Source organism: Cynocephalus volans, chromosome 6, assembly GCF_027409185.1.
Source record: "Cynocephalus volans isolate mCynVol1 chromosome 6, mCynVol1.pri, whole genome shotgun sequence".
Taxonomy (NCBI): domain Eukaryota; kingdom Metazoa; phylum Chordata; class Mammalia; order Dermoptera; family Cynocephalidae; genus Cynocephalus; species Cynocephalus volans.
Window position 1 is genome coordinate 13,167,772 of NC_084465.1, and position 11,045 is coordinate 13,178,816.

General features: G+C 37.5%; 1 protein-coding gene across 12 annotated transcripts in view; it reads left to right on the forward strand.

The window, feature by feature from the left end:
- The window catches only part of TPK1 (thiamin pyrophosphokinase 1), a 355,873-nt gene extending 346,713 nt beyond the window's left edge, over positions 1–9,160 (forward strand). For 9 of the 12 annotated variants that reach the window (XM_063099234.1, XM_063099246.1, XM_063099239.1 and 6 more), the window contains 3 exons: positions 1,834–1,893; positions 7,633–7,772; positions 8,343–9,160. In XM_063099234.1, coding sequence (XP_062955304.1) covers positions 1,834–1,893; positions 7,633–7,751 — 179 coding nt within the window. In that variant the 3' untranslated portion in view covers positions 7,752–7,772; positions 8,343–9,160. The remainder of the gene's footprint in view (positions 1–1,833; positions 1,894–7,632; positions 7,773–8,342) is intronic. The other 3 variants (XM_063099241.1, XM_063099244.1, XM_063099247.1) reach the window with 1 other exon arrangement.
- Positions 9,161–11,045: the final 1,885 nt, after the last annotated feature.

The window sequence follows — 11,045 nt, forward strand, 5'->3', positions numbered from 1 at the left end:
TATTTTATCTAATATCAGAACAGCTACTCCTACTTGTTTTTGGTTTCCATTTGCATGGCATATCTTTTTTCATCCTTTCACTATTAGGCTGTGAGTCTTTACAAGTGCTGTGAATCTCTTGTAGACAGCATGTAGTTGGGTCTAGCTTTTTAATACACTCAGTCAGTGTCTTTTGAGTGGGGAGTTTAATCCATTCACATTAGGGTTATTGAAAGGTATTGTCTTACTTTTGGCATTTTATCGATATTCTTTTGGATGTTTTAAATATCTTTTTTTCCTTTCTTCTTTCATTGTTTGTCTTCGATGTGTGTTGATTTTTTGAAGTGGTAAGATTTAACTTCTTTCTCTTTCTCATTTGCATTTTTATTCTGCCAGCGGGTTTTGTTGTTTCTTGTGTATTTGTGGTAGTGATTATTGTTTTTCCGATTCTGGATGCAGGACTCCCTTGATGATTTCTTGGAGGTCTGGTCATGTTGTGCTGAACTCCCACAGGTTTTGTTTGTCTGGGAAATACACTATTTCTCCTTCATTTCTGAAGGGTAGCCTTGTTGAGTATAGTATTCTTGGCTGGCAGTTTTTTTCTGAATATATCATCCCATTTTCTTCTAGCCTGTAAAGTTTCTGTTTAAAAGTCTGTTAGTCTGATGGGGGCTCCTGTATAGGTAGCTTGAAACTTTTCTCTTGCTGCTTTTAGGATTCTCTTTCTGTCTTTGAGCTTTGCCAGTTTGAATATAATGTGTCTTGGAGAGGATCACTTTGGTTTGAATCTATTTGGGGATGTTTAGGCCTCCTCAGTCTGAAGGTCCATGTCTCTCCCTATACCTGGGAAGTTTTCTATTATTATTTTGTTGAATAGTTTTTCAGTGTCCTTTCCTTTCTCCTCCCCTTTTGGAATGTCCGCGATTAGGATGCTTATGTACTTAGGGTGTCTGCTAGCTTAGAGTTTTTTTTCACTTTTTAAATTTTTTTCCTTCTTTATTTTTGTCTGCCTGAGTTATTTCCAAAAGACTATGTTTGAGATCAGAAATTCTTTCATCTTTCATCTGCTCTACCTGTTGCTTAAGCTCTCAGTTGTGCTTTTTGTTTGTTTGTTTGTTTAATGAATTCTTCAGTTCCAGGAGTTCTGCTACATTCTTTTAAGGTATTAATCTCTTTATAAATCTCCTCCTTCATATCCTGGATTTTTTTTTTCTCATTTCATTATGTTGTCTAACAGAGTCTTCTCATATCTCATTGAGTATCCTTAAGATTGCTGCTTGGGGGCCGGCCCGTGGCTCACTCGGTAGAGTGCGGTGCTGATAACACCAAGGCCCTGGGTTCGGATCCCATATACGGATGGCCGGTTCGCTCACTGACTGAGCGTGGTGCTGACAACACCAAGTCAAGGGTTAAGATCCCCTTACCAGTCATCTTTAAAAAAAAAAAAAAAAAAAAGATTGCTGCTTGGAATTCCTTTTCAGTCATTTTAAAGGTTTCCTGCTCTATGGGGTCTGGTACTTGAGAATTAACTCTGTTTCTTTGGTGGTGCCATATTTTCTTGATTTTTCATATTTCTAGTATCTCTGCAGTGATGTCTGGTCATATGGTAGAGCTGTGGCTTCTTCTATTGCTCCACAGTGTGCTTTGAGAAAAGAGACTTCCTTTTCTTTGTCTAGGCTCTGCTGGTGACTCTGCTTTTGTCAATATAGTTGAATGGGGGGTGGGCTGCCTGCATGGTGGCTGTGGTTGCTACTGTGGCAGTGAGCCACCCTTGCAGCAGCAGTGACTGGGACAGTGGCTGTGGTGGACCCCATGTGGAAGTAGTGTTTTTGATGTGATCCTGTCTCCTTCCAGGTGGGGGTGCTGCCCTTGGCTTCTGCCTAGGACCCGGGCATGCTCCTGTCTTCTTGAGAGGTAATGACTTGGAGAAACGAGTATAATTGGAAGAGTATCTGCCACATGTCTTGGCAGGCATCTACTTACATTTCTTACAGAATGTAGTATATATTCTCTTGGTTATTTAAAGTTAGCTTTATTTGGATTTTGTATTTTCTGTTGCCTTTCCTACAGTTTTTGCTAGATACTTCTCAGCCTTCAACATAAAGGGCAGAGGATTCGGTCTTTCTCACTACTGAGCATATTAAGTATCCAAGTGTTTGTTGATCCATTCATATCATAGGTTGAAGTCATTTGAAATGATTTGATATGCTCACTTTGAATATAATGTTCTCTTTATAACCAGAGATTCTGTAACTACATATATACATGTGAAATTAAAGTCAGTATTTGTGTAACCTAGATTTGCACTGTTCATTCAGTACAGTAGTCACTAGATTCACGTGGCTGTTGAACACTTAAAATGTGACTTGTCCAAATTGAGATGTCCTATAAAAGTAAATTTAAATATGTTATAAACAGATTTCAAAGACTTAGTATGAAAGGGAATGTAAAATATCTCAAGTTTTATATTGATGACATGTTAAAATGATATTTTTGATATATTGGGTTAAATAAATAAAACATTAACATTTTTACCTCCTTTTACTTTTTTCATGTGGCTGCTAGAAAATTTAGTTAGATTTGTAGAGATTACATATTTCTATTTGACAGTGCTCGTATAGATAACTGTATTTCTTACTTTGACAGATGATCTCAAATTTGTACTCACATTTTTTAAGATTCTAATATAAATATAAATACATGTACTGTACAGCACTATACTAGGACTGCTTTGAGTTTCTGCCATCAAGAAAGTGAAAAGGCAATATATTGATTTAATTTTGAAAAACTTCAATAGCAACTATAAGTGCTATTTTATAGGAAACTATCTTAATAATAGCCCTTCCCAGATTTTATATTTTAAATTGTAAATTAGTAATTTTTAAAATAGAATCTTTTCCTTCATGTATATGCATATAAAGATCTTTTTTAAATCTATAGGTAAAAGGAAATAAAATTATAAAGACCAATAATAGTGAACTGATGTTAGAGACAGTATAGGTTGCTTTTTCTGCTAATGAAATCTGAGTCACATTTTCTTACTGTGTAGCCATTTCTCCAAGTAGGCTAACAATCTTCAGTGAATAAGTGATGAATGTAGGGTATACAGTGTCTCCATTATGTCCTAAATAGTTAATGATGTCCAATATGTCTAACCTAATGCCTAGAACTTAAGCTAATGATCTAGGATGATAGGGAATCTTAAGATTTGCTATAATAGGTTCATTAAACATTTGTCTGTATGCTATATAAAGTATTCATTTAAGTCTCAGGGTGATGTTTACACTCTCCTAAAGGCGTCTACCTTACTCTCCCAGGAGCCTTAGGCTGCTGACAGCTCTGCACATTGGGAAAACAGACCCAGCCACAATTCCCTTTTTAGAGCTCTTCAAAGAATTGCCTTACCCTCCCTTAGATAGCATGTTAGTGTCATATAACCATGGTTATCATCATAGCCTGTGGATTTAACCTCTCTGACCTTCATTTTCCTCATCTATAAATTGCAGATTAAAACCTGCTATACCTTGTGTGCCTGGTGTATTGTAAGGAATTGGGTAATGTCTTTAATGGATGAGAATTATGCCCATCTTAAATATCACCTCTGAACAGCATCCCCCAGGCAAAGCCAGTTCACTCCCTTTTGCTCCGTCAGTTTTATCGATTTTAGAAACATCTGCATTGCCTTTTCTTTTAATTTTACTTATTTATTTTTACTAAAAAATCAGTATCAATCCACAGATTTCTGGGAACCCAGGCCAAGGGCTGGGCCTCTGGGGATGGCTGTGGCCCCTCCCCCATCACCAAGGCTTCACCCCCACTTGAATATACAACCTGTCCTGGAGCCTCCATCCTCTTTGTCCTGCCCCGTGCTTCTGTCCCTTCTACTGGGTTTGACTGTAGGTGTGTCTTTCTCATTTTCTAAAATGTGAGGACCTCAGGGGCAGAGACACTCATCTTTGTTTTCCTAGTGCCCAGCACAGAGTCAACTCTTAACAGATATCTGCAAAACAAATGAATACATACATGTATGCCAGCCAGGGCGGCACCTGAAATGATTTCAGGTATTTCACAAAAGCTAGCCTACTTCTCAGCTGGCTATAAACTAATCACTTGAATCAAGGCTTTTGCTAATCGTTCAAATCATGATTTTTTTTTTATTTTTCATTTTAAAAAACAAACTTGATCTATTTTATTGACAGAATAACAGGAGAAAACAAAGAGGATGAAAATTTCTTGAATACTTACCATGCTAGAACTTTGACCGTATAATCCATATAACTTCTCTGTGAAGTAATTATTATCTGCATCTTACAGTTGTGGAAACTGAGGCCTAAGAGTTTAAATAACTGAGTTCATAAAGCGAGTGAATGGTAGAGCCAGGCTTTGAACCTAGGTCTGACTAATTAACCTCATCATGACGAGGTTCATATTGTTTTTACAGAAAGCTGCCTTCTCTGTAAAAGCACCTGAGCAGAACAGTCATGCAGGTGCAGAGAGAATGAATGCTTCCTGCTCCTACTTTCCAGTGCTTAAAGCATCAGAGGCCTCCCAAAGTACTCTTTACACCTGTGTTAACCAGCTCAAAAGAGCCACAGCCCACTAAATTAGTTTGTGGAGGGAAGGTGGGCAGGAAACCAGGGACAAATGGCCCCACTTACCTCCCACCTGACATGGAAAAAAGTTGTGTAATTGATTTGCACCAATTTACCAGCTTCTACTTTGTAGTCCTCAGTCTTTCCAGCTTTGGAGAAAAGTTGGTAGGACATCATGGACAGCAATGTGACACTGCCTAATTCTCATCTTTACTTTTGGGAAGGAAAACCGTTTGATTTTAGAATGCATGAACATTCTAAAATCTATGTTAATGTTTCTCATATTTTTAAGTTCTGCTATTTCCTTACAATATGAAAACCCAAAAGTTAGGCTATGCCTCTGTGTCCCCTAATATATCTCATATTAATTTTATTGGAACAGGAACTTAGCCAGTCCTCACTGGCCGGTATTCTTATTGTCATGACTACAAGACAACCTGTCCTCAAAACAATTAATGATAATGGTTTTCAAGTGAATAGATGAGACAACTTTTACATTTAGAGACAGCAGGCAATATTAGGTCATGTTTTTCATGCATCGTATGGTTGCTTATAGTCTTACACATATATCTGTAACTTTTAATCTTATCTCTTGTTAAAAACAAAATGATCTGAATGACTGGTTGTCTTCGAGCAACTATGGCTAGCTGCACTCTACTTTCTGCAAACACAGGAAAAAAATCTGAATCTAAATTTTCCATAGTCCAGCCACACAGAGTTTTGGGCAAATCCTTTAGGGTAGAAATGAAATAATTTGGTTTTTTCCTGTCTGTTTTACGCACTTTATTTCATGACTGGCCCTCAGACATTTGAGGTGGGGGGAGTAATTTCAATAATTTCAGATATTTTCCACACAAAAAAAATAATTTTTTCTCCTAAGGAAGACTTTAAGGTTTTGTCCAAAGGTATGGTTCTTTTACTTGAAGAAAATATATCCCCAAATAATTGGAATAACACAGTAAATTGAAATTTATGATTCTGTGCTTTAGCTTATGCATCTTAGTTTCTATCATTTTCATTGTATTTTCTAAAGAGGTGGAGATAAACTTATCTAATTGTTATCGTCAGTTAGTTGTAACTGTATAAGTGGACTTGGTGGAATTTAAATATTACAAAAGAAACTAAAAACATAATTTACAAGTATGGCTAATACTCTCGCTTAACTCAAAGAAATGTTTTCTGCAGAGAGACTGTTGCATCCTCTTTTCCCTAATACAACCATTTCAACTCTTTTTCCATTTGAGAATTAATTAGTATGCAACAGTGTCTTAGAAAAAACAATAAATATAATACAGGTATCTACCCCGATCATCTAAAATCCATCAAAAGTCTACCTTCAGAAAATCAGAAAGGAATTTATATGCAGTTTTAAATGAGGGTAATAACTTTGTGCTCTTGTCATTTGAGCACAGGTAAGAACTAGGATTTTAATCAAATAAGTTTCCAGAATCTTAAAAGGAGTGTGTCAAATTCAGATTGGTTGTGCATACGTGGCTTTTCACTACGGAATTTCCACTTTAAAGTTGGCAGGCCTAATGAATGCCCTAAATTTTGTCTTTATGATTAAATGGTATGATATGTTCCAACTGCTCCCCACCTCCTTCCCTCTTGGCTGTTGGGAAAGCCTTGAAACCCCAGCCTGGCATGGGTCTCAGGAAGCCATGTGGTGAGCACCCTGATTTCAGGCAGGACCACAGTGCAGGAGAGTCAAGGCTTCTTTCTGTGCCAGAGATTCCCACTTGGCTTTGCTGTGAATATTTATGTGTATATCACCATTGTTTAGAAATTTTGTCTCACAAAAGGCCCAGATTCCTTAAGAGGAAGAGCTTCTTGTACTGAATTACATGTTTGGGTGATGGTCACATGAGGTTCACTCTGTATTCCTCTATAGTTTTACTTTATAACTTCATGTTTGTATGAGTAATGACGTTGACAACTATGAAAAATAATTTGAGTTGTAATAAATAAACTGTGTGAACCGGTAATACTAGTTATGCATTATCCTGTAAAATCATTTCTGAATTTTTAAATTGCCATTTGCAATTTTTTTTTTCCCGGAAAGGTAGCAGGCTCCCTCTAGTGCGAAGTGTAATTGAATTATTTCCCCCCGAGCAGTGTAACTTCATAATTAGGCTTGTTTGAAGAAAACGGGGTCTCTTCTGACTCTGACAGTATTAGCTCTATAATATTTGTTTATTTCTCTCTTCAAATTTTAGCAAAGAAAATAATACTGATTATCAAGGGATGTTCACAGGACAAACATGAGTTAAGAGTCATATTGATGAAGTGAACTCTGCTCCTCTATAAGCAAAAAGTGAAGTTACCAATCTGTGCCTAAGTATTAATTTGTTAGAAAATTATATTTATGAAATCTGTCAATATATAAATTCTATATATTACTTCTCTTAAGCCTTTTACTTTGATAATTAAGTCATTTAAAGATTATCTCATCTCTTGCCCTCATTTAACAGCTGAGTTTAAGTAACTTGCTTGATTACACATTTGAAAGTCTGCTTTGACCTTTGAGTTCTTATTTATTTTACAGAACACAAGCCATGTTCACTTTAGCTTTTCTTACTTTGAGAAAAAAAGAAGACCAAACTCCCATGCTTTTTTTTTAAGATGATTAGTTTTCTGTCCCATCTCATTTATACCTGAAGCTAAAACTATATCTTTATAGAGTTGAATAACATAAAATTCTGAATCACCAAGAAAGATTTCAGTTGCACTCAGGGAAGAAGTAGCACATTACAGATACGAGTTTTGGTTTTACAATTGGTAAAGACGACAAAAGAAAAATCTTAATGAAATTTATTAATGAGAATGATAGACATCCCCAAATGGTAAATAACCAATAACCAATGTGAGGAAGAAGACCATGGCAAGTTATAGAAACTCTCAGTTTTAATACCCCACATCATATATTTCACCTATTCCACTTTTATATTTCCTTTATCAAAGTGTGTGCCTAATTGCTTTTTGGTAACTGTTGGCAAAGTCAGTCTATACCGAACAATGACTGGCTCTCACCCATCGTTTTCTTGTTTGTTTTTTCTTACAGCAAATGATGTGCTTGGTTTTGGAACACTAGTCAGCACTTCCAACACCTACGATGGGTCTGGTGTGGTGACAGTGGAAACTGATCGTCCGCTCCTCTGGACCATGGCCATCAAACACTGACCCACTGACAGGCACCCACAGGTGTGCCCCTGCCTTACCTCATTTGCCAACAGTTTAGTGCTCAACAAGGACGATTCACCTGGTTTGTAGGAATCTAAGCCTCTCCATGGGAAGCCAGCTAGTGTTAAAGATCTTAGAGTTCAGATAATCCAGGTAACATTACAAATGACAGATCTCAGTTTTTCTAGTAAGGAGGAAATAATGTGTCAAGAAGGTAAATAAGCTCTGTCACATTCAGCTGGAAAGCTGATGGGGATCATTTCACTGTAAAATTCAATACCGATTATTCTTATGTTATTAACACTCCATTCATCCTAGAAAATCGTTTTTAATTTTCAAGCAGAGAAAATTCTACTGAGGTTCCTCTTGGAATCTAGCACATCCTTAAATGCCTAACAACAAGGGCTGCCTCTGAGTATCTTTTACAGTAGATTCCTCTATATATCACCTTTTACTGCAGAAAAAAAAAAAACTCCTTACAGATTGGGATGTTAGAACTGTACCATTCACTCTGGCCTTATTACTGTCTTTGATATTGTCTTTTAAAAATAAATCACGAATCACTGACCTAATTGTTAAATTTGAAAACAGGTAGTTCTGTATGCAATTGGTGAAGAGAAGAATGATGGAAAAGATAAATGGTTGCTCATGAAGCCCTACTGATACGACTTCCAAACTCAAAAGCAAGCACCCGAGCTCCAGTTGGGTGACATTCCTCATCATTACAACCTTGATGGAAAAAGCTGTGCAGAGGAAACTTAAACATAAAAGTTTAATTGTTGTGGACATAACTCAGACTGAGAAAAATATTGTTTCCTAGACCACAAGTTTATTTACGTTATCAGAAAATGAGTCTGTCTGTGGGGATAAATGAACATCATATACTATGAAGCCTACGTCTGAAGACTGTGTTCTCGTCCTGGTCTGCCATCTGCCTAAGTTCCCTGGATCCCTTTTCTTAGCTGTCAGATGGAAGGAGTTGGATTGATTGTATCCGAGGTTCCTTCCACACTCTGATTCTAACACTGACACTTAGTGGTTGTAAGGCAGACACACACACAGTTACTGACTTAGCCAGGTTAAACAACCTGAAGTGTTCAAATGTATTCATGTTTCTTTTGTAACATGTTTCTCTTCTATTATCCTCCTACTCTTGTATATCTCATTTATTAAATCAAATGTTGCCATACAAACCATGATTAAAGGAACCTGCCCAACATGTTTTATGTATACAGCACCCTGTGTTGCTGTAAGGAAAGTGAACAGCGACTGTTCTTCTTGGTGCTACAACAGTGTGGGGCTCAGATTGTAAGTAGAGCATGAAAAAGGGACCAGCTGAACTAGCATGCAATTATGAACAGTTAATCATTAGAAATAATTATTTTATGCAAATATATGTAAAATTGCAATCTGGGTATCAAATAAAAATATTTAGTTATCAAAGTGCATGTCTTTGGTCAGTTTTTAAAAAAACAATTCATTTTCTCACCTGTATTTCATTATGGCCAATCTCTCACAATCAGTGTCTCTGTACAAAAAATGATTTGCTCAGAGGATGACTAATAGCTATGGTAGTTCTCTCATCTGATTTCAGAGAGCAGTTCAGTACTGTTAACATTTCCTCATCTCCCTCCATGGAAGTTTCTCTCTAGATCACATGTGACCGTTGTTTACACTTAGTCTTTTTTGGACCCCTGTTGCTCCAGCTATAAAATAGCTGGATTATATGTAGCACCTCTTTACCTTGGAGGGCTTAGAAAGGGAGGGAGATAGATTACTTTCAAGGATATTTATATAATGGAGAAAAAGAGCCAATAGGGGGATAGAAGTAACTGCCATAGTAGAGAAAGTGAAGAAAACTGATAGAGGAAGAGCCCTGGGAGGTGAGAGGAGATGGTATCGGAGAATCACAGATCATATCATCAGTGCTGCAGGGGAAGGTCCAATTCCAGCCTTTTCTGCATCTTCTCAACACAAATGCGGAGCCCAGAGCTTCTGTCGATACGCTGCCTACCTTCCCATTCACAGAAGAAACCATTGTGAGGAAGCCACGGGAAAGTCACTGTCTCCTTCACTGACTGACTATTCAGCTTAGAACCTCCAGCAGCAAACCTCACCTAAGACCTCCACACTGCTGCCCCAAACAATACACTCACCAAAAGAAACCAGGAGGAGCAAAGGAGGTGTGGCCAAGGTGGCTGTGCAATGCTGAGTACTTGTTACTCTCTCTACTGGAAGCTGAGGCTCAGCTGTGCTTCCATTTTCAGTTTCTCAAGACTAGTTATATATTCATTACTAGAAATATATTCATAACATATAAAAGAGTTATGCCCATTATTTTAAGATTTTACTGCCAAAGCATGCACGTCCTGTTTACCCTGAAAATTTCACCAGTCTTAATAAATGGATACTTATCAAAAAGAATATAGTTTGCTGAGGCTTAGTGAACACTAAGGAGGAAAAATTGAAAAAAAACAAAACAAAAAACATTGAGACTTATCTCATACCACCACATATGCTGTACCCACTGGAGGTTTATCAAAGGGATTCTTTTAAAGCATGGGCCGCTATTCCCAACCCCTGCCAGGCTGCTGAAGAATGAGGTACTGGTCTTATTATTTGACCCCTTCCCATTCCTTTAAACTACCTAAGAGTAATTTTCTTTTTTATGTGCTTCCCCACCATATCATTTAAAATGTCTCTTTATATTTATAAGTGTCTATTATCATTTTTATAACAATATGCATCTGCAGATGGTGAGATCTCAGGTGTCCCCAGTGAACTATGTGAGTCTCCCAGGAAGCCCCTCTTCTCTCATGTTCAGTTCAGATTCAGCTGGTAGCCATAAAAGAGAAACTGCAAGTTGGGCCCTGCTGGGGAAAGTAACCTGTGCTCCTTGACCCACTTGACTTCAATCAGTTTATTCTTTCCATGGGTCAGTGCAGTGGATTGAATGGCCCCCCAAAGTCATTAAAGCTTAATCCTCATTGTAACTGTTGAGGGTGGGAAATTCTATTATGGTAATTGAAAGGTGGGACCTTGAAGAGGTGATTAGATTCCAATGACAATGCCCTAATGGATTAATAATGGTGGTCATGGGTGTGGTTCTGAGAGCTTTAAAAGGAGAGGGCATGAGGAGCTATCTCTCTCTCTATGCTCCACCATTTTCTGCACTGCTGTAAAGCCATCACCAAAGAAGACCCTTACCAGATGTGTTCCTTGGACTTTGGACTTCCCAGCCTCCAAAACTATATGCAATAAATTTTGTTTTCTTATACATTACCCAGTTCCAGT